Here is a 22,419-nt window from a genome sequence, read left to right as displayed (position 1 = left end):
CACCATTATCGCCCAGGCCCTGAGAGACCGGATGCTGTTATTTGCAGCTTAATGCACCTTAATGCTACAGCCTCTACAGCCAACTCGTGCACTGAAACCAACCTGCAAAATTTACAACATACTTTCCTGACATATGAGAATGCAAAAAAGCACTCCAAACGTCTCTTTCAAAGAAATAGACTGATAGCATCATTTTTTTCTTGTCATTTGAGCTGACCCATCTTTGGCAAGTAAAATCAGAATTTTCATATATAAACCAAACTATCCCATTTCCTTATGGGCAAGTGGTTAGAAACTATTAGCTCATGAATGCTTCCTAGTTGGTTAAGAATTACATTTGCACCTGGCCGATGTGGCTCAGTGGTTTTGTCGACCTATGAACCAGGAGATCACAGTTTGATTCCCATTCAGGGCACATGCCTGGATTGTAGGTTGGGTCAATTATTCTCTCTCATCATTGATGTTTCTATCTCTCTCTCTCCCTCTCCTTTCCTCTCTCTGAAATCAATAAAAATATATATTTTTAAAGAGTTACATTTGCTAAAAACTCAGGCCTTTATTTTATTATTTTGGGCTATTCGGCTTAGCTCATCCATATGGGGGAATCCTTGAAGGTAAGGATTAAAGGAGTTGAAGAATTATAAACAATGCTTGTGAATATCACAAAATATCCCACAGTTTAGGGAGCTGCAGCTTGGCCCGCTATTCTTAGAGCGAGATTAAGGCCTTTGGCCAACACTGTTTCACTGTGGATTGGTTTTAAAAATTAATTTTAAAAAGTAAGAATGAGTCTCTTCAGGCTTGGAGATCCATATGGAAACACTGATGAGAACAGGTAGAGGAAAGAGTGTGGCCCTCAGTTAAAATTTTTTCTCTACCTTGTGCATCCAGAATAACCTTCTTAAAATGTCAAGGTGAGTTCAAAGAAGGGTGTTCCTTCCCAGCTTGGGATAGCTGAGCTCTAGTCATCCCCCGAGAAGGACAGAGGGTGCCATGACACTGATTTAACTTGCAGTCAGCCATGAAGCAGATGAGCCATATTAACAGACTTTACACAGGAAACCCAGAGGCCACAAGACTTGGGAAGGACAATGAACTAGAAAAGCTTTAGGGAACAAAACTCACCTTGAGGGAGTGGGGACAAGTGTGAACTTCACAATCCTCTCCATTTGAGGACCAGCAGGTTTTGTCAGCAAGGTGGGATGGGCAGAATACTTTGTGCTTGGCTTTTCTTGGTTCTTTTATGGGAAAGGCGTGGCAAGTTGCTGTCAACAGGGTGTGTCATAGTTGGGCCAGCAACGTTCCCTGGGGCTCATTTTTTCCTTTTCCAAATGTTTATTTTTAATTCAGTTTCAGAAAAAGATGTCACATCTTTTTTCTCATTTGGATTAGAAACCTGGACATTAGAGAGTTGCTTTTCTTGAAATGCAAGAAAAAGGAATAACCTTTCATAGGTTCAAAGATAATATTCTGGTTTTTCCTCTTGCATCAGAAGCAACATATCTTCTCCCCAAAGCACTTGCTCCAAGTGCTGGGACAGGCTGATTCCCCTTTCACTGACCTATTTCTGTAAATAAATCTTTTTTTTTTAAATATATTTTATTGATTTTTTACAGAGAGGAAGGGAGAGAGATAGTTAGAAACATCGATGAGAGAGAAACATCGATCAGCTGCCTCCTGCACATCCCCCACTGGGGAAGTGCCTGCAACCCAGGTACATGCCCTTGACCGGAATCGAACCTGGGACCTTTCAGTCCGCAGGCCGACGCTCTATCCGCTGAGCCAAACCGGCTTTGGCTAAATAAATCTTTGTGTCAGTCATTTCCTTCGTTAGTGGAAGGCTTCTTTAGGGGGCCATGTTGTCCTCAGCAAGAGGTTGCAGAGCAGTTGAGACAGTTGGGGTAGCTTAGAGTTCTGTTACTTTGGGGCAACTGACATATGGCACCCTGTGAGCCCGCCATCCCCCCCACACACACTGAAAACAAAACCATAACAACAACAAAGAAAAAGAGTAGGTGTGTGGTTGTGCAAGAAGCTCCTTTTTGTACTTGCCATTCTATCTGGAATGCATGCAAAATTCATTTCCAGGGTCAAACTGTACATCACAGCTAACCCTCACTACCTCCCTTTTTGCTCTTCTCCTTCCAATTTTCTTCCTTAGGCCCATTTCTCTTCTTCCAATATTCCTTTTTTGTGGGCAGTTCTGTTAGATAGGACAAGGGTCTCAAGGTCTGGGCAGTTCTAAATGTTATTTCTTGCTAAATGTTAAAATATAGCACAGTATTTTGCAGATGCAGCAGTAAACAAACAGAATGAGCTGGCAGGAACTCAAAAAGTAAAAGTAACCAACTGCAAAGAAGACATCAACATGTCATTGACCAGAGTGTAGGAGAGCAATACCCAGGCTCAGTTGGGGGAGGCAGAACTTTGCTTTCTAGTATGAATCCCATCTCCTTTACTTGCTGCAAGTAAATAAAACTACCTTGACAACCACATCTCAGTAGAACACCCCAAGCAGAGAAACCCTTCAGTTCAGTAACAGTTGCACTGTAAATCCCTTTCCTTTCTCTTTCTCATTCCTTTCCTACTATGTGTCAGGTATTGCTCTAGGATTTGGGGAAGGATTACATGAAACAGAGAAGACCCTGGATATTGTGGACCTTATATTCGGTGGCAGGAGATGGAGAGGAAAAAATACCCAAAATAATAAATAAGGGAATTTCAGATAATGACGGGAGAGAACTTTGAAGGGAATCACACTGGGTGGTGTGATAATGTGACAGATGGGCCTGGGGGCAGGAAAGGAGGAGGCTGCTTGGAAAGGAAGTCTGCTGAGGGGTGAGAGGGAGGAGAATTAAACTTGAGTTCAGACCTGAGTCATAGGAAAGATTCAGGCGAAGGGAAAACATTTCAGACAGAGAGAAAGGCTTTGCAGCAAGAAGCCGTGAAGCAAATGCAGGGAACTGAAGGGAAGCCGGTGCGGTTAGAGCTTGGAGAACCATGGCAGGAGTGATGATAAGACATGAAGTCTAAGTTTGCAGAGGCCAGAGCACATCTGGCCTGGGAGGTAATGTAGGGGTTTGAGTTTATTTTAAATGCACCACAATGCCAGGTCCTACCGAGCAAGGTAATGAATTATTTATCCAGAACACTGACTATCCACCGTTGAGCTCCTCTGCATTATCCACAGACTGAGCCTATGGAGATTTCATGACAGTCGAACACACATAAAGGATTTATTATATAAGGGAGTTTGGGACACACAGGAACAGCTGACAAATGGGAGCCCTCTGCTTCACTCTCATCATGGGCCTCTTCTCTCATTTCTCTGACATAATAAAGCTGCCTCATTCCTACATTCTTATGCCACCTGTTCCTTGTTCATTTTTTATAAATTCATCATTTGCCTTTGGAGTTTCATATTTTTATCTCCAAATGATGAACACAGATGTACTTTAAAAAATCAGCTCATTTATCCATATTTCCATGTAGGTCGTTAGGAAAAAGGTCACAATGATTTGTTCCGTTCTAAACCAAAAATTCCCATTCAGCAGTGATGACTCACATTGTTGTGAATCATCTAAGTACTTGGCTGACCTGCCAGCCACAGCAGGTCTCCGTGGCAGCTCTAATATATTAAGTATTTATTTTTGCCATTAGCACTATTCAATTTCCAATTGTCTTGGACACAGCCCCACGGGTTTCCTAAATAAAATCCAACCAAAAAAAACCCAGTGCCAGTTAATGAACATTTCTCAGCAAATTCCTTGTAGTTGGGATAAAAATATCCAGATTGTTCAGGTGACTTAAAATTACCCAGTTTTATAGTGTGTGTTACCGCAACTCACAACGCATCTTACTGTACCTCAAAGTCCCACAGTAATCAACTCCACTTAGAATGCCTCTCCACCCAAATTAAGTTACCAATTAAATAAGTTCTCCCAAATGAGAAGTGTAGCCAACGTAAATTAGATTAGCCCTATCATTATATAAGTCCTACTTGTATTCTCCAGTTACACTGTAGTATTCTTACCATTTTTTCTTTAAACAACAAAAAAGAATGCAGGATTCAAGTGTTTCCATTTAAGAAATTCACTTACGAATTTTCAAGTGAACAGCCCATACTTTTGAATGGTACAATGGTGTGTGTGTGTGTGTGTGTGTGTGTGTGTGTGTAATACTAATCGCCACATCACAAAAAAAAATCCCATTGAAAGAAAAGACAATGACACAAAGTCTTCTCAGGATACCTCGGTGGAATGGATGCTTTTATTTTAACTAATATGTCTACACAAATACACTGTCACAAATGAGAGCTTCTTAGGCCTGATTATAATTTAAACTCTGAAAGACGAGGACTGTTAAGAGACCTTCACTGACCTGTTAACCTATGTCCCTTGATATGAGACGGGGAGTTGGGTTCTCCTATAGTCCCCTTGCTTAGGATTAAATGAGAGACTTCAGCTTTGGTGTGAAGCTGTTAGCTGTCCTAATCAAGGACAATATACAAAAACTGGGTTCTAGGAATGAGGGACAAAAGGGAAGAAAATCTAGAAGTGGGTAGAGATAAAAGGGCAGCACTGAGCTGCAGAAAATGTCCAAGGGTGGCAGACTCTAGTTAAGCTCAATGGGAGGAGGTTCTTGGTGTATAGGCAGAGAATTTAGACAAGGCAAAGATGGCCATGGCCATCCAGAATGACGGAGTCAGGGGAGGGAATGTCTGCATGTGGTAGACATCTGAATTAGAAACAGCAGAAATGTAAACCAGCAATGGTTCCGTCTTAAGCCTTTCTAGCTTAGATGTGGCTCTTCTCCCACTGGGCAAATAAATTTTCATGAGGCAATCCAATCATTAATGCAATAAACTCTCATGAGGTCCATAGGTTGAGGGTGGTTCTATTCTCAAACATGAGGCTGATTCTGTTCTCAAACGGGGGTAGACCAGTTGCTGGGAGAGGAGGAATGAAGGTGTGGAATCCAAACATCTTGAAAAGTCATCTAGTAGCTCTGATCACTGTGGACATTCCTGGGAGATACATAACAGGTCACTATAACAACACAACACACACTGATGCCTGTTTGTTCCCCAAGGTCCACATGACAATGAGTTTCTACCATCTTAGTTTACAGAGATATTATTCAGTCCAGGTTACAATCATATTTTACAGAAGAGAATTGGACTATATAGATATCTATAACATGGGTGGGATTAACCAGAGGGCCGGAAGTCAGAAGAGCTATGTTTCAGTCCTGCTCAGCTGTGTGAACCTGGAGAAGTTGTTCAACATCTCTGGGTCTCAGTTTGTTCATTTGTAATGTGTGGTGGTGAACCCACTGCCACCTCCACCCCCACCCCTGTATACCTCCTCCCTGTTCTTAAGGGGATCCCCACATGGAAACTCCCTGTGGAAATGTAAACGCAAACAGAAGATGTGGCACTGAAACAGACTGGACAACTGCGTGAACTCTCATGTAACCATCTGTCCTCAGGAAGGGACATGTTGTCCTCCGGTTCCATAACTATCATCCAAGGCCATTTACTTGTAATTCTCGAGAAAAGTAATTTTCAGATGATAGTCCTGGAATAAGTTCAAGAGGTGTCTCAGATCACTTCCAGTTTGAATGAAAAATTACCTTGGTTGGAGGTGGGGGCCAAGCTGCGTTCCCTCCAAATACACTTGAGTTTTATATACTTACTACAGGGGAGAAAAGAACTAGAATTTACCCTGTGCACTCTCTGGGCTAAGCACTTATAAGGTGTCTTACATACAGTCTCAAGGCAACTTTAAAAGGTAGGTACCACTGTCCCCATTTTACAGGTGAAGATACTGAGACTCAGAGTGGTTATGACTTGGCCAAGTTCACACCACCAGGACATGAGAGAAATCTGAAAAAAAAAAAAAATGCAGCATCTTCTGACTTCACAGTCCATGTTTTCTCATGCTACCTAGAAGAAAAAGAAATGAGGGGGACGGTTTAGCCAGAAAAGTTAGGGAAAGGGATATGCAGTTAGTGAAGAGCTCACCCATTCAATAGCATTCTGCAATGCCCAATTTCCAAATAATCAGAATGAGACAGAAATCTGCAATATTAAGTCTCTAATAAACATAAGCAATCTGACTTTGATGATCCATAAGGTGCTTTCAAAATCTGCTGTGCCTTAAAGGTCTCACTAACAATACTGATTATCCGTGCACTGCAGTGCGGAGAAGAAAAAGGCAGGTAACGGACGCCAGGTCACCTGCCTCCACGCTGCCAGCACTGCACAGCTTTTATTGGCTTTCATTACACCAGGTCGAGGAAACAAGCAGAATCTATCCACGTGGTCCTGCCTGTTTAGACATACATTCTGAATACATCCATTCTCATGCCCAGTGAGAAAGAAATCAATCCAAAGGGATCTCACCTTTCACTAAGTTCTACCCTTAACATCCTTAGACAGTCATATCACTGTGCACGGTATTTGTGGCAGTCCCAACTCTATCACGAAGCAGAGCTGAAAACAACTGGAGAATGTAACCGGTATTTGAACGCCCCCTCATTGTGTGGGTCAGACTGCATGAGGCAGTGTGGCTGTGTGGCGGGACAGAGGTCCGGATCTGTGGCCAACTGCTGCTCCTGCCAAGGTTCTTGACTGGTCTTTTCCTCTGCTGTCCCAGTGCCTCTATCCTCAGCAACGTAAAACAACGACGTATCTGCAAGCGACCGTGTCTAAATAAAGAGCTCAGTATTTGAATCTCCAAGAAGCAGCCGATTCCAGGGAAGCATTTCTTGGCCACTAGAGCAGACTGGGGTGAAAGTTGTACCGCAGGCTGGAGAAGAGCCCGATGTGTTTCACAAGGTTGGGTTCCACCACATAGGCCCGCTCCCCCTTGGCCCTCAACAGTGAGTACAGGGCCATGTCCTTGCCAAAGCCCTGGTGGCAGTACACCTGGGACAGGTAGGTGAGGGTCCGGCGGGCCGCAGGGGCAGGGAAGAGCATGGCTGGGGTGCAACACTGCGAAGCAGGGACCACACTGTACAGGGAAGGGCTCAGCCGCCGCAGTTCCAGGAAATAGTGCCTGCCCACCAGTTCCACCAGACCCATGCTGTACAGGGAGAAGAAGAGCAGGACGGGCCAGCTGAAGCCCGGACGGCTGGCAAACCGCATGTATATCCAGGTTAGTATGGGCCCCAGCACCATGCCCACACCGATCCACTCCAGGATCCGCATGGGCTCTGGGTTGATGTAGTGCTGGAGCCTCTCGGGATGATAGAGCTTTAGATAAAGGGCATCTCTGAGGTGGGACTCGGAGAAGCGAGCCCGCAGGAGGTGCTCCAAGACGGGGAAGATCTGCTCTTCTGGAATGGCGTCGTCTTCCACCATCAGGACGTAGTCTGGGTTGTAGGTCTGCAGGGAGGACTCCAGGCAATAGACATAGTCCTGCTTCTCTTTCTCAAACGAGTTGGTCGAAGGGTCGTCGCCGTAATCGTCCTCAGTGCCCTCGTAGCGGTTGGCCACGGGGACGTACTTGGACAGCAGCTTGGCATCCACATGGCTCACACTGCGCTCCACGTTGCACAGGAAGAGCTGGTGCCCCTCGCACTGGGGGCCGCACTGTTGAAGCAACCGGTGGAACTGGGACACCACCTGCAAGACATAGTGGAAGCCAGGCTGCCTGTCCACGGTGACGATGGTGATGACCAGCCAGGGCCGGGGGGTGGCCTGCCAGACGATGGGCACTGAGCCGTTGGCGGAGGGCAGCTCCTCAAAGTAGTGGAGGGCAGCTTCCCCCTCTTTCAAGCTTTGTTGCAGGTAATCTTGGCTCATTTGGTTCAGATGCCAATGGCGAAGGTAGAAGTAAGAGTGTAGAAGCCGGTGACAGGCCAGGGGGGCCAGCAGGCCGAACGTCACCACGGTCAAGATGAAGAGCTGGACAGCTGTGCTGCCCCAGGAGAGCCGCCTCAGCCTCCGGAGGAGCATGGCCGCGGGGGAGGCGGATGTGCTCATGAGGTCAACTTCTGGTCAGGTCTGGTCCCGAGAACAAACCATCCTGGACTGTAGGCCCAGTTCAGTGCAAGTCAAACCTAAAGAAAGAAGAGGAAGAGAATGGTAAAGGGACAGAACTCAGCGTGTATCAAACCAGAAATTCTAGTTCTAGGTTGTGTAGCTATTAGAAATGAGCAGGGGTGGGGAAACCTCTTTCTGCCAAGGGCCATTTGGATATTTATAACATCACCCTCAACTTAAAAATTAGCCTGCTATAGGCTCACTCTCCCTCCTGGGAGCACACCCTTGCTTTTCCCTTCTCCTCTTCTTCCCCGATAGGCACACATTTTCTCAACTCTAAGGGACCCTGTGAGACTTGCAGCCAGGGGAGCAGTGGGCAGTGGCAGCTCATCCTGGGCTAAACCCCCAGAGCCTATCCCCAAGGCCCCTTTTCTCTGACTCCTCCAGTGAGCTGACAGCAGCCCCACCTACGCTCACTTCTTTCCCATAAAGCTTTTAGAAAGCCAAAGCGCCTCGCCCAGACTCTCCCGTTGCCTGCATCCTAGGCCCTTCCTTTTTCACTGTCCCAGCTTTCGTAAACGTGCCCTCACAATCACCTGGATTCATGCTGTGAAATCTTTCCTGCACAAATTAAAAAGAAAAAAATTAGCCTGCTATATTTGGTCAAACATTTAATTAACTCATTCCTAATGCCTTGGTAGGGCCAGACCAAATGATTTCGTGGGCCTCCTACAGCCTGTGGGCCGGACATTCATCAGCTCTGCACTAGAGACTTAAGTATTTTCTCCAGTGCACTACCTTTGGTTGTATCTGTCAATAACCTCTTGGATTCTTCTCTTATTTCTGTGAGTAATGAAACCTTGGTACTCTAACCGAGTCTCTACATCTACATGTTTTTTGTTACTCCTCACCTGAGGATATTTTTCCATTGGTTTTTAGGAAGAGTGGAAGTGAAAGGGAAAGACAGAAACATCAATGTCAGAGAAACACATCAACTGATTGCTTCTGACCAGGTCCAGGGCCTGAGGGGCCTGCAACCAAGGTATGTGCCCTTGACAGGAATCGAACCCGGGACCCTTTGGTCCGCAGGCTGACGCTCTACCCACTGAGCCAAACCAGCTGCAAGTATGTCAAACTCAAAGGCTAACCTGGGCCAAATAAACAAGGTTTAAGTTTCTGTGGGCCGAAAAAAAAACAAGAGCTTCAATTTTCATAGAAACGTAGGTTTATTTCGATAGAGACATGCTGAATACAAAGGGCTGAAATAAACGAGCAATCGTCAATATAAAAGAATAGAATATTTTAATAAAAGTTAATATTTTTCTTGAACATTAACTTATCAGTACTAGACATTGAATAACTGCACAAATTAATAAGCATAACGCAAATAAACCTATTTTTCTTGTTGCCCGAAAGTGAAATATTTTCTGTTGCGCACACCAAACTAGTCAGTCCAAGACTAATGACGTGGCAGTCGGCTGCTAAAATATTCACTGCTAGTATTAGTGGAGAGAAATGGTGCACCTGTGCAGAAGGCGCGTAAAGGAAATGAATGCAACACAATTATAGTAATCAGTCATTAGCGAGCCTTGTAGTTCATTATTAATAACTAGAGGCCCAGTGTAAGAAATTCATGCACTGGAAGAGTCCCTAGTGGCTGCCGGCTGGGTACTCCCTCCCTTTCCCCAGCTACCTGCCAGCACCAGGGCCTTCCTCCCTTTCCCCCACTGGCCTTCCCCACGCTGGCCTGCCCCCTGGTCGAACTCCAGAAGAACTCCAGTTGAGGGGACAATTTGCATATTATGCTTTTATTATAAAGGATTGTGTATAACAGGATATTGTAAAAATTAAGTTACAAAATTTTTATTAAAACGTTTCTTACATACCATTATATTTGCTGGACCACAAAAATATTCGTTGTGGGCCACATGTGGCCCGTGGGCTGTGAGTTTGACATGCTTGGGCTAGGGCAGTGGTCAGCAAACCACGGCTCGCGAGCCACATGTGGCTCTTTGGCCCCTTGAATGTGGCTCTTCCACAAAATACCACGTGCAGGTGCGCAAGTACAGTGCGATTGAAACTTCGTGGCCCATGCGCAGAAGTCGGTTTTTGGCCTGGGCGAGTCTATTTTGAAGAAGTGGCGTTAGAAGAAGTGGGGGATGGACATAGAGAGAGGATGAATGAAAGGAGATAGACGAAACAAGTATACAAGACCAGTGTGGATGGGAGAGTTGGAAGGGGTCGACCTCAGCAAACGTACCTCAATCAGATTGAGGACGTTTTTAGCAAAGGCCAGCTTAGGAGTATCCTAATTAATAACAATGTACCTACATATATAGTTTAAGTTTAAAAAATTTGGCTCTCAAAAGAAATTTCAATCGTTGTACTGTTGATATTTGGCTCTGTTGACTAATGAATTTATCGACTACTGGGCTGGGGCATACAGATGCTTAGTTAGGTTTACAAGGTGCCAGTAAATTACCAGGCATGCAAGTTTATTATGTTAATTAGGAGTGACACAGACATGGGTTCTTAAAGCAGATGCAAAAAAGCAAGGCGTGACACACACAAAAATAAGTTTCAACCTAAATGCATTGTAAATACTTGATGTAATTTCTGAAAACTGTATTTTCTATACATCCCAAACCCTCCAAAAGTGACTATTTACAGTTCCCTGAAATGTCTTTGTTAACATCTTCCATTCTTATTTCCCTAATCTTATGCAACTATACTTAAAAGTGAATATTAATTTAATCCTGATTGCTCTCCCATTTTATTTTATTTTTATTTTTATTTTAATCCTCACCCGAGGATACAGTGTATTGGGGTTTTTTTTAGTTGGTTTTAGAGATGAGGGAGGGGGGAGAGTAAAACATCAGTCAGTCACCTCCTATATGAGCTCCAAACCCACAACCTAGGCATGTGTCCTGACTGGGAATCAAACTCACAACCTTTTGGTGTGTGGGATGGCACTCCAACCAACTGAGCTACCTGGCCATGGCTCCCATTTTACTTTTTACTACCATGGGAACCAGTGAGAGAAGGGATCTCCCCTGTACAAGAGAACTCTAGAGCCCCAGACTTTAGGAAAGAAGGAAATGTCTGAGGTTGGCAGAGATGGAAATGGAAGAGACAGATGCCCCTAGTCAGTTCCATAAAGAAAGGTAGAGTGACATGATGACTCAGAATACAGGTCAGGTATGTGTTGGTCTGGATCCCAACCTGACCACTCACTTAGTGGGAAGTCACTTCACTCTCCACACCTTGAATTCCTAACCTCAAAAATGGAGATAATAATGCTTATCACATAGGGTTTCTGTGAAGATTAAATGTGTTTCAGGGCATGGACAACAGTGTGGTGATTGTGGGGAGAGGAGGTAGAGGTAGAGGTAGAGGTAGAGGTAGAGGTAGAGGGTATAGAATTCCAAACATCTCTACAGTGCAGCAGGTCCTCAAATAACGCTGTCTACTTCTAATATTGATGAGATGCTGCAGGACCCTAACTCTTATTTATATCAATTAGAGTCTATGGTAAAACTGGTTTCATTATACTTTATTTCCCTTAAAGTTGAAAAAAGCCATTAGTGATGTTAAGTGAGGACTTACTATGTGATAGCATAGTAAATTCAAGGAAGCAGACAGACAAGTCTCATTTCAGCAACAGAAGCAGATGATCCTGGGAAAGCTCAGAGGTGAGACAGACTATCTCAGTGCTGGATCTGAATAGCACTGAAGAGGGAGATAAGCAGGGAGAGATCCGAATAGGACACCACCCCAGCTTGCTGGTTTGTGACTTCTAGAGTACTGCAGACTGGTTGCTCCTCTCCGGGATCTACTGCGGTCAAGGGAGTTAATAAATCACGGGTTGTACATCTCCATGGCCTCGCCGGCTCCACGTCACTGCTAGTGGAAAACAGGGACTGAAATGGGGTTGAGCTCACAATCCTGTTAGCCAAGGTGGCCTTGGGAACAGAGGCACCCAGGTGGTTTCCGGCCTGTTCTCTCTCCCTACCCAAGAGAGCTGTACCCACTGAGAAGGAACAAAATACAGCCAACAGAGAAGGCCTGCAGCTTGGAAAGTGCAAGACACATATTAAGTGCTAAGATGACAATGTGATCATAATGACAAAGCCCAGCTCTGTGTTTGGTATAAAACTGCTATCCATCCTCCTTCATCACACTTTTCTAGTGACGGTTTTTGGTAATGCAACAATGGGACACTCCTTAGTCCAGGGGTGGGATTTTTTCAGGAGAGTGTGTGTGGAGGGTCATACAATTGATTTGAAAATATGAATCTGATCATGTCAATCTCTTACTTAAAACCCTTCTTTAGCTTCCCTTTGATCTCTTAATAAAATCCAAACTTCTTATCATGGTCCACCAGGCCCTTTCTGATCTGGACCCTGCCTTCCTCCTTCATCTTGTTGTACTGCCTCCCTTTCTCAGTATGTTCAAGACTAGAAGTTGGCAATATCTTTCGGTAAAGTGCTAGACAGTAAGTGATATTTTAGACTTTGTGAATCACACACTGTGTCTGTTGCATATTCTTCATAGACTTTTGTTGTTGTTAATCCTCACCCGAGGATATTTTTCCCCTTGATCTTTACAGAGAGTGGCGGAAGGGAGTGAGAGAGAGGTAGAGGGAAACATCCACGTGAGAGAGATACACTGATCGGCTGCCTCCCACATGTGCCCCGACAGGTAGAAGGGAACTAGGTGGCTTAGGGTGAGATAAAACATTTTTTTAAATACCTATTTACACCTTTGGGTTTAAAGGTACTGACTTATAGAAAATACATTTTCAGCTTTAATATATTTGGCAGAAGTATCCAATCCTAGCAGTTTTATGTATAATAGGAGCTTATTAGATTCCTTGCTAACCCTTGGTTCAGCCAGCCTCCCCCAGCAAAACATAAGCGTATCTGTCTTGATCACCAGGGATAGCCAGCACCTAGCACTACTGGAGGGTAAAGTCCACAACATTTATTGAATGAACAAACTGATTAGATACGACTGGAGAGACCCTGAAAGCATCAAGTTCTCCCAGGCCCTTGGCTTCCTGAATGTATTGTCTAGGGACAAGCGTGTCAAACTCAAAGGCTAACACAGGCCAAATACACAAGGTTTATGTGGGCCGCAAAAAAACAAAGCTTCAATTTTCATAGAAACATAGGTTTATTTTGATAGAGACATGCTGAATACAAAGGGCTGAAATAAAAAGAGTAATCCTTAACATAAAATAATAGAACGTTTTAATAAAAGTTAATATTTTTTTCTTGAACATTAACTTACCAGACACTGAATAACTGCACAAATTAATAAGCATAACACAAATAAACCTATTTTTCTTGTTCTCTGAAAGCGAAATACTTCCTGTTGTACACACCAAACAAGTCAGTACAAGACTAATGATGTGGCAATCAGCCGCTAAAATATTTGCTGCTAGTATTAGTAGAGAGAAATGGTGCGCCTGCGCATAATGAATGAATGCAACACCATTATAGTAATTAGTCATTAGCGAACGTTGTAGTTAGTTATTAATAATTATGTATAGTAGGATATTGTAAAAATTAAGTTACGAAATTTTTATTAAAACGTTTCTTACATACCGTTATATTGGATGGGCCACAAAAATATTAGTTGTGGGCTTCATGTGGCCCATGGGCTGTGAGTTTGACATATTTGGTCTAGGACAGCGGTTGCCAAGCGGTGGTCCGCGGACCACTGGTGGTCCGTGAGGTTTGAAAGGTTGGTGACCGCTGGTCTAGGTTCTTGCTAAGGGGCCTGGTGTGCTTGCAGGGCTGGCTCCAGAATTTCTGTATGAAAGAGACTTGTGTGTTCCAGGTAGCAGAGGGGAGGGAGAGGACTTTCTTAAAGCTATGTTTATATAGCAAGCATGAAGATGTGCCTTAGATTTCATTATTTATTGGGATGGAAACTAAAGAACCTAGTGCTGATATAAAGAGGACCTTTAATGCCAGGCAATTTCCCTACTGTGAGCAATGAAATCATTAACATCTCAGAAATCTCATTTTAAAAATCTGGTGTGAGAAGGCTGTTCTACTGATGATTAGTGAAGGAGAGGGATTCTGTACAGAGAACACATGGTCCCTGCTGACACTGATCAGCTCTTGCCAGGGTGATGAACAGCCCCAGATTTTTTTTTATCCTCACCCGAGGATGTTTTTTATTGATTTGAGAGAGAGAGAGAGAGAGAGAGAGAGAGAGAGAGAGAGAGAGAGAGAGAGAGAAGGGGAGGAGGAGGGGGGAGAGAGAGAAACATCAATTAGTACCCTCCTGTACACTTGCCCACTGGGGATACAACCTGAAACCTAGGTATGTGCTGACCAGGAATCGAACCCAAAACCTTGTGGTGTGCAGGACAACGCTCCAACCAAATGAGTCACCTCGCCAAGGCAATAGCCCCAGATCTGCATAGCTTACAGTAACAGCATGCATTTCTTGGTCGCTGGTCTGTGGACAGCTACAGCTCAGCTTGGGTTCAGCTCCAGACTGCGGGTCAGAATCCGGTCACCGCACATGCATCCCTTTCCCGTCAGGTTGCAGAACGGCCACCTGGGCATGCTCTTTTGCTGGATGGCAACTATACAAGAATCAAAATATGCAGATACATTTACAGCCTCGCTTAAGTGTGCCATAGGTCAAGTCCGCTCACCATGCACTGGCCAAAGCAGTGAGCCAGAGAAATGTACTCCTCCACAGAGCAGAGGAAGGGAAAGCAGCAGACCGGTTTCTAAGCCCTCAGGAACAAAGATAGGATCTCGCAATCTGCTCAGAGAGTCTGGGACGTTTCTAGAATGCTCATAAGGCATCTGGCTCCCTATCATGATAGACTGTATAGGTCAGAACAGGCTACAACAATGGCCCCAAAGTCCCAGGGGTTTATAAAATCTGAGGTTTAATTCTTGCTCACATTACTTGTCCGTTATGGGTCGACTGTCTCTGCTCCATGTCATCTACACTCCAGGACCCAGGCAGACAGAAGTGCCTCTTCTTCCCTGAGCATGGCTGGTTTTGTGGCAGAGGGGAAAGGGACAGATAGGGAATCACAAGCTGGCTCTCACAGCTCCAGTTCAAAATCACTCGCATCATGCCCACCTACATTCACTGACCAGGGCAAGGCACATAATAGCTCTGAAGTACAACAGGGCAGAGTTACGTAATTTTCCACAAGAAAGGGGGTTCTAAAAAAACATGGCCAAGCCTAGAGTCATTGATTAGGGAAATGTATGTCTCTCCAGGGAGGGGCAGAAAATGTCTTGAGCAATAACGCAATCTAGCACACCCACCTTCAGCCGCGGGAGCTGGGGTCAGATCCCCCATTCAATGATCAGATGTCTGGTTTGCCTAACATCCTGCTACATGAAGTCACGTAGGCATTGAGGACCATGTTCTTGTTAGCTTTTAAAACCTCTTAAAGGATTTAACCAATTGCTGCACAGTGGCATGCGGTGACCAATACCACCTAACATTTACTTCACTTTACTGACCCGGTTTTTGTTGTGTTTTTTTTTTAAATATATTTTATTGATTTTGTACAGAGAGGAAGGAAAAGAGATAGAGAGTTAGAAACATCGATGAGAGAGAAACATTGATCAGCTGCCTCCTGCACATCTCCTACTGGGGATATGCCCACAACCCAGGTACATGCCCTTGACCGGAATCGAACCTGGGGCCTTTCAGTCCGCAGGCCGACGCTCTATCCACTGAGCCAAACCGGTTTCGGCAACTGACCCGGTTTTAAGATAACTGGCGTTAGCAGAACAGACCTGAAAGCCTAGAATTTTCCATTGGCAACTTGAGGGAAGGAGTTCTCCACTCCCAGCCCAGTCATAGGGGTAGGACAGACGAAGAGCTGTGTCCACAGTATCACTCTGATTGCCTTTTCCAGAATCCCATGGTCTCCATGATGATGCCGGGTCAGGCCCATACTCCAACAATGTTGTCTACTGATTGGCATAGGAGAGGTGGCCTGGAAACAACCCTGCCTTCACAGCCCCGATTCTAAGGCACAAGGATTACTGAAATCCTCGTCTATCCCTTGCTAGTGTACTTTGAACCACAAACAGTTCCTAAACTGGATTGTGCCTGCTACCATGTCTAGGATGGAGCTGTCAGGGAAGGCAATGAAGGACAAAGACACCAAGAAATGACCATGAAATAGGGCTAGGATGAATAAATGGAGCGACAGCGGCAATCACAGTTTAGTGCATCTTCTGAAAACTAAGCTGAAGGGTCACAGGAGTAGGGGAGGCAGAACACCAGGCTGAGCTGCGCATCAGGAGATAACGACGCTGTGACACACGTTTCCCAAGTCAGCCTCCTCCACAAACCGCACCACGACCTGGTCCAAAAGGCCAGTGCGTTCCAACTTCTCACGCCTGTCCAGTTACTTCCCACATGCTAGCCATTCCTCTTCTCTCCTCCCCTTGCCCTCCTTCACTTCCATTCCCCGGTCACTCCTCACAGCCTCCATCCAGGCCAGCTGACTGCAACAGGCTCCCCAAAGGCTTCTGACTTCCAGAGTGAGCTGTTTTGGTCCCAATGAGACAGGACAGAAAGAAGTTAAGGGGAAATCCCAACAAGTGGAATGAGGATGTAGGAGCAGAGCTGACATCCTCTCACCGGAGCCCCCACTTCCACGCATGATCAAAGGGAAAGTTTATCCAAGAACCCCGAGGTGGTCTCAGAAGTTAAGGACAACGAGGCCCTTCCCAACCAGAGGCAGAGTCAGAATTTGGCACAGCAACGCTTAGCAACAACCACTCGGGCCCTGGAAACACATAAAGTCACAAGAATAGATAGACCACGTGCGAAACTCACCCGCGAGGTGGCCCATGTCCATTTGGATGTGTACTTTTGCTTCTTTCACAGCCTCACCCCCGCCCTGGCCTCTTTCTTTTTCTCTGCCTGAAGAACACTTGCTTTGTTCTCACTTCAACCAGTCTTGACATTTTTCCTGTGCGAATCAAGAGCCTGGAGGTCACCTGCCAGGAGTCCCTGACACACAGGCCCGGGGCCAGCCCCTGGCACTGAGGTGATCTGGTAACAGCAACACTTGCTAATCAGGTGAATTTGTGTAAAGAGATCATCTGATCTCTCCAAGGCTGTTCTGCTTCTCTGCAAAATGGAAAATAAAAGCTACCTCATTTATGGAGGTGTTGTGGGGATGAAATGAGACAACAGTTATGAAAGGCCTTTGTCAGACACGAGACACTGTGCAAATGATGCGAATGTTTTACATTATCAGCATCCGACACGCGGCAGCACAGGTCTGAACGTGGCACTCTTTCTGTTAGAACTGGCTCAGGGAGTCCCCGATGACTGCAGAATGAAGTCCAAATTCTTCACAATCCAGTTTTCCACTATCTTTCCAGACCCACTTCTTCTCCCAGAGGCTACATCAACCATCAGGAGTCAGCTCAAATACACTCTTCCAAAAGCCAACCCTGATCTCTGCCAACCAGAAATAACCTTTCTTCTTCTCAAATGCTGGGGCACTTTACTTGAACTTTCCCCAAAGACATTCCTTTGTCACTTCCTACTTTAGACTGTACCTATTCATAGCTACCGCTTATTAAGCTTCTAGCTACATATCCAAGTATTGTACTAGACTCGCATTATTCCTTCTGACCAAAATAACACTCTCTAATAGTAATGGAACTAATCCCATTTAAATAGGGGGGAGTGGGGGGGAAGCTACCAACTTGCAAGCAGGAAATTCAAACACAGGACAAATTTCATAGCCCATGTTTTTCCCATGGTGCCTGCTGCCTCCATGGCTTTATTCATGGCCCTTGACCTATGCCCCAAGGAATGTATAAAGCCCTTGTTAGTGGATTCAGTCTGATTTATCTTTGGTATCCCTCACAGATCCAGCACAGTACTCAACACACAGAAGAGGCTCAGTACCTGACCCTGGTCAAGTCGGTTGACCTTTACGTGCCCCAATTCTTCAGCTATGAAATTGGTCACATGAGCACAGATCAACTCATTTCTAACATTAGCAGTGATAGAAATATGCAACATATTATAAGAAGAGCATTTAAAAAGTCTTAATAAATGGAGAAAAATAACATTTTCCCAGCTGCAGAGACTCACTAATGGAAGAGGAGATAGAGGTCTTTTTCTCCAAAATTCATCTCTATATTTAACATAAGGTCAATTCAATTTACTTCAAGAGGAAGTGGCCCGGTTCAACAAATAGGCACTTTCATATAAATTGGTCCAACCTTTGGAGGGAAAGTTGGAACGGTATCTATAAAAATGTTATATGGACATGCCCTTTGACAGAAATCCCGTTGTAGGAATCTACCCTGCAGAAATGCAAACACATGCTACCAAAGATGGACAGGGAATGTTCGGGGCAGTTAGTTTTGTTTGTCACAGGAAGAAAGAGAGAGAGGAAGAGGGCAGATGTTCAGGATAATTACACCAGAGGATGATATGGGACATTAAAAAGAAAAGAAAGGTTTACAGATACTGACAAAAGAGTCTTAGCTAGGTCTCTGTTATGGTCTGAATGTTTATGTCCCTCAAAATTCATATACTAAAACCCTGATTCCCAGTGTGATGGTATTGGGAGATAGGGTCTTTGGGAGGTAATTAGGTCCTGTCCCTGGAGCTCTCCTGATGGGCTCAGGGCTTTTGCAAGAGAGATAGGTGAGAGCCTGTTCCTTTCTCTGCTCTGCCAGTGAGGACACAACGGGAAGGCGGCCTTCTATAAACCGGGAACCGGAACCCAACTAAACTGGCCCCTGATCTCCGACTTCCAGCCTCCAGAACGGGGAGAAATGTTTCTGTTTAAGCTACCCAATCGATGGTCATTTGTTCCAGCAACTGAGCAGATTTAAAAAGTCTCTAAGGGAAAAATGCAAACTATGTCAATGCAAACTGTAGAAAAATGTTCACAATCTGATCATTTTTTTGTAATGGGGAGTATAATTTATTAGTAGTGGCGGAAGAGATGAAAGCATGGGGGATAGAGGTTTCCTGTTCTGCTTTCTATATTTATGCAAAAAGCATACATTACTTTTATAATCCTCTGTTGAATTTAACAAATACCCATTCAACAAATACTGAGTCCGGTGTGTCAGGCACTGGGAGGGTGAACGTGGCCCTACTCTCAGGACCCTTGTAATCAAAAACCAAGTAGAAATAAGAACGTACCATTGTTTGTTTGGGTGGAGCAGGAAGAGGTTGGTTCCCTTAAGCAAACTATTCTAAAGATCATCTGGAGTTAATACTAACAGGAACTGCTAGGAAATGCTACTTTGGTGGCACATATACTAAAATTGGAAGGATATATTGAAAATTAACATGGTCCCTGTGCAATGATGACATCAAGCTAATGAAGTACTCCATCATTTTATTATTGTGATGGTGGTGACATTTGACAAAACTCATCAAAATATACATTTAATTTGTGCATTTTCTTGCACGTAAAACTGTACCTTAAAAAAACTGATTTTTTTTAAACCCAGGAAAATGAAGATAGTGGGTAATAAGAAAGAATCTGCCGAACCAGACATTAAACCTATTATAAATCTTCAGTAATTAAAATTTGGTGCACTGACACCAAAATATACTGAAATAGATGCAAAAATCCACAAACAGATACAAATATGTCATAATTTATTCTATCATAATTGTATCAATTTAAATCAGGGGTAAAAAAAAAATAGGCTTAATAGCTTTGCAGCAACTGGCTAACCATGAGCTCTCCATTTTACAGCTCAACCTAGAATAAATTCCACATTTAAATTTCTAAATGAAAGCTTTCAAGTACCTGGAGAAACTCCAGGAGAATATGTTATATAAACTTGTGTCAGGAAAGGCTCTTTTCAGCAAGGCCTTCAAGCAGAAACGATAAAGAAAAAGAATAGATTTGACTAAATAAAAAGTTAAACTTGTACATGGTAAAGATGAAAAACTGACAACAAACATTAGGGAAACTGGGAAAGATGGTGCAACATAAATGACAGAATTACTACTTTTAACGTGTAATATATAAAGAGTGCTTAAAAATCGGAAACAGAAAGTCAACTGAAAAGGGGGCAACAGAATTAAGTCAATTCACCCACACAAATGCAAAAGGCCAACACACATAGCAAGAGGCGTTGATTGCCCCTGGGTAAATCAACGAACACATTGGTAACGGTGGTAATTTCCCCTGGGTAATCAGACATGCAAATTAAAACTATCTTTCTTTTTTTTTTTTTTTTGGTCCATGCTATTGGTTTAACTGTGTGCATGCAGGGAAAATTTAACATATCCAGAAAAAATCTCAACAATCTAAAAGACGAAGTTTAAGTTATCTTTATTTTCTCCTTTACATTTGTATTTCCTGCATGTTTTGTAATGAACTTTTCCTTTAAAAACATTCTAGTAATTTTAATAACGTTAAGTGTTAGACTCGTCTCTTCTCACCTCCTCAAGGACCTGGTAGAGTGCACTCTAGACAAGCACCCCTAAAAGGCTCTCCTCCCTTACAAGGGGCTCATTCTTTGGGGGAAATTCGCGCAGGTCTGCACCCTGAGACCCCGGCGCCGCCCCCGGACCCGAGTGGACCACCAGGGACGAGCAGGGGAGGCCCGGGTGGCGCCCTCCGACGCCGCGGGCTGCGGGCGCAGTGCGGCACCGGCGACTCCCCAGCCCAGCCCCGGGAGAGGGCGAGGCCACCGGCGCGGTCCTCGCTCGCCCCGCGGAAAGCGAACGGGAGCGGAAGCCGGGAGTCCCGGATCTCGCGTCGTCTGCCGCTGACCTTGGGCAGTCCCCGCCGCGCTTGGGCCTCAGTTTCCACACCCGCAGGCCCCGGCTGACAGTCCTGATCGCTGCGCTGGCTCCCTTCGGCCGGTCTTTCCGGGTCCTGGGAGGGTCGCCTTCCCGTGCCCGGTCGCCCTTTCTCGGCCCCCGGGCTGCGAGGTCGCCCGCAGACACCCATCACCGCCGCAGCGCGTTAGAGCGCGCCGGGCTGGCCCGCGGGGTGGACGTGCCGCGGACCCTCGCCGCGGGGCGGCCATTAGGCGATCTGCCCCGAGGCTGCTCGGCCCCGCCAGGCTGGGCAGGAGCGGGGCGGGGGAGCTCGAGGGGGTCTTACCTGGACTCGCACACGCCCGGCTGGCATCTTCCAGTCGGCCTTGCGGCGCCACCAAAGCGGGCGCAGGGTGGGGAGGCGCCCTCGCCGCGACGCTCATTCATCCCTGCGCTGACGCGGGCCCCGGCCACGCACGGGGAGCCCTTCCGGGGTCCCCACAGTTTTCTGGAAGGAAGCGGCCGGCTCCACGGCTCGGGCCAAAGCGAAGCCCGCCTACCCGGAGCGCACGACCCGGCGCAGGCCCTCCTGGCTGCGCCGGCCCGCAGCTGCTCACGGTGCCAGCTGCGGCCGCCCGGAACCTGGTCCCCTCGACCTGGAGCCTCTCCGGGGAGCGCTCCAGCCGCGACGCCGAAGGGACCGGGAAGATCGTGCGCCGCGGAAACCTACCCGGTGGGGGCGGTCAGCTCCATCCTCTGCGCACGCGGAGGGCCGCCTCTGGTGCTGCCTAGACCGGCTGGTGCTGCAGGCCACGCAGGAGCCATTGCCGAACGCAGAAGCGGTTTGGGGGCGCGCCGGAGCCTCGCCTCCTCCCGCGCCGCGCAGCTCCATGTGACCTGCGAGCTGCGGAGCGAAGGCAACCCCCAAACCTAACTTGGGCTGAAAAGGACGGCGAAGGGCGCCAACTGATGGGCAGAGGCGAAAAAGCAGGCTCAGGGCGAAGGAAGTGGAAAGGAGGTAGGGATTGAGTCTCTGCGCTCGCTGTCCGCAGCCTCAGCTGTTCTCTGCTGGAGGGATTTGTTTTTGCCAATCATAAACACAAAATAGGCTCAGAGACATGGAAGCATGAACCAGACTGACAGATGTTAGCGGGGAGGGGGAGGCGGAGGGGAAAAGAGATTAACCAAAGAATTTGTGTGCCTGTATGCATAACTCGTGGACACGGAAAACAGTGCGGGGGGAAGGTCTGGGTGGAGCTGGAGACAGGTGGAGGGAGGCAAAGGGGAAAATGGGAGACGTCTGTAATACGTTCAACAATAACAATGCATTTTAAATAATAATAACGGACACCACTTCCACCCCCAGTCTCCACTGTATCCAGCTTTACCCCAGGCACCTTAGGAACATTCCCCTAGCTGTCACTTCACTCCTGTACCTTAGGGATTGCCATCCCCAATTTGCAAAGGATGAAAGATTTGAGAAGATACTTAGCCATGTGCAACCCTATTCCAAAAGCCAAAAATGTAAATATTTATTTAAAAAGCAGAAAGTCTTGGTTTAACGAGATCACCTCGGCAAGCATGGGGTTTAGGTCTGTAGCTCTTTCCACTCACCTGTCAGACTCTCCTAGGAGGGGCCTTGGTGGTTCATTTGA

General features: G+C 45.8%; 1 protein-coding gene and 1 non-coding gene across 4 annotated transcripts; one reads left to right on the top strand and one right to left on the bottom strand.

The window, feature by feature from the left end:
• Positions 1-4,236: 4,236 nt before the first annotated feature.
• Positions 4,237-21,632, bottom strand: PGAP4 (post-GPI attachment to proteins GalNAc transferase 4). 3 transcript variants are annotated; one of them, XR_004971197.1, is made up of 3 exons: positions 21,111-21,246; positions 6,407-8,067; positions 4,237-5,947 (listed from the first exon to the last, which is right to left on the bottom strand). XR_004971197.1 is itself a non-coding variant. In XM_036330174.1 (2 exons), the coding sequence occupies exon 2, from the start codon at positions 7,988-7,990 to the stop codon at positions 6,779-6,781; it is 1,212 nt and encodes a 403-aa protein (XP_036186067.1). In that variant the 5' UTR covers positions 7,991-8,067; positions 21,495-21,632; the 3' UTR covers positions 4,237-6,778. The 3 variants fall into 3 exon arrangements, 2 of the variants coding, with proteins under 2 accessions (XP_036186067.1, XP_036186066.1); XM_036330174.1 differs by lacking the exon at positions 21,111-21,246 and adding an exon at positions 21,495-21,632 and having other exon boundaries at positions 4,237-8,067; XM_036330173.1 differs by having other exon boundaries at positions 4,237-8,067.
• On the top strand, positions 19,278-19,381 carry LOC118667763. The gene has a single exon (XR_004971361.1). It is a non-coding gene; the product is annotated as a U6 spliceosomal RNA (small nuclear RNA).
• Positions 21,633-22,419: the final 787 nt, after the last annotated feature.

Source organism: Myotis myotis, unplaced genomic scaffold (genome assembly GCF_014108235.1).
Source record: "Myotis myotis isolate mMyoMyo1 unplaced genomic scaffold, mMyoMyo1.p scaffold_m19_p_12, whole genome shotgun sequence".
NCBI lineage: Eukaryota > Metazoa > Chordata > Mammalia > Chiroptera > Vespertilionidae > Myotis > Myotis myotis.
The sequence above is the reverse complement of the archived record's forward strand: the minus strand, read 5'-3'. Positions and strand labels throughout refer to the sequence as shown.

Bases quoted from the DNA above. Each gene is read 5' to 3' on its own strand.
- PGAP4 (XM_036330174.1), bottom strand. From the start codon at position 7,990: ATGAGCACATCCGCCTCCCCCGCGGCCATGCTCCTCCGGAGGCTGAGG.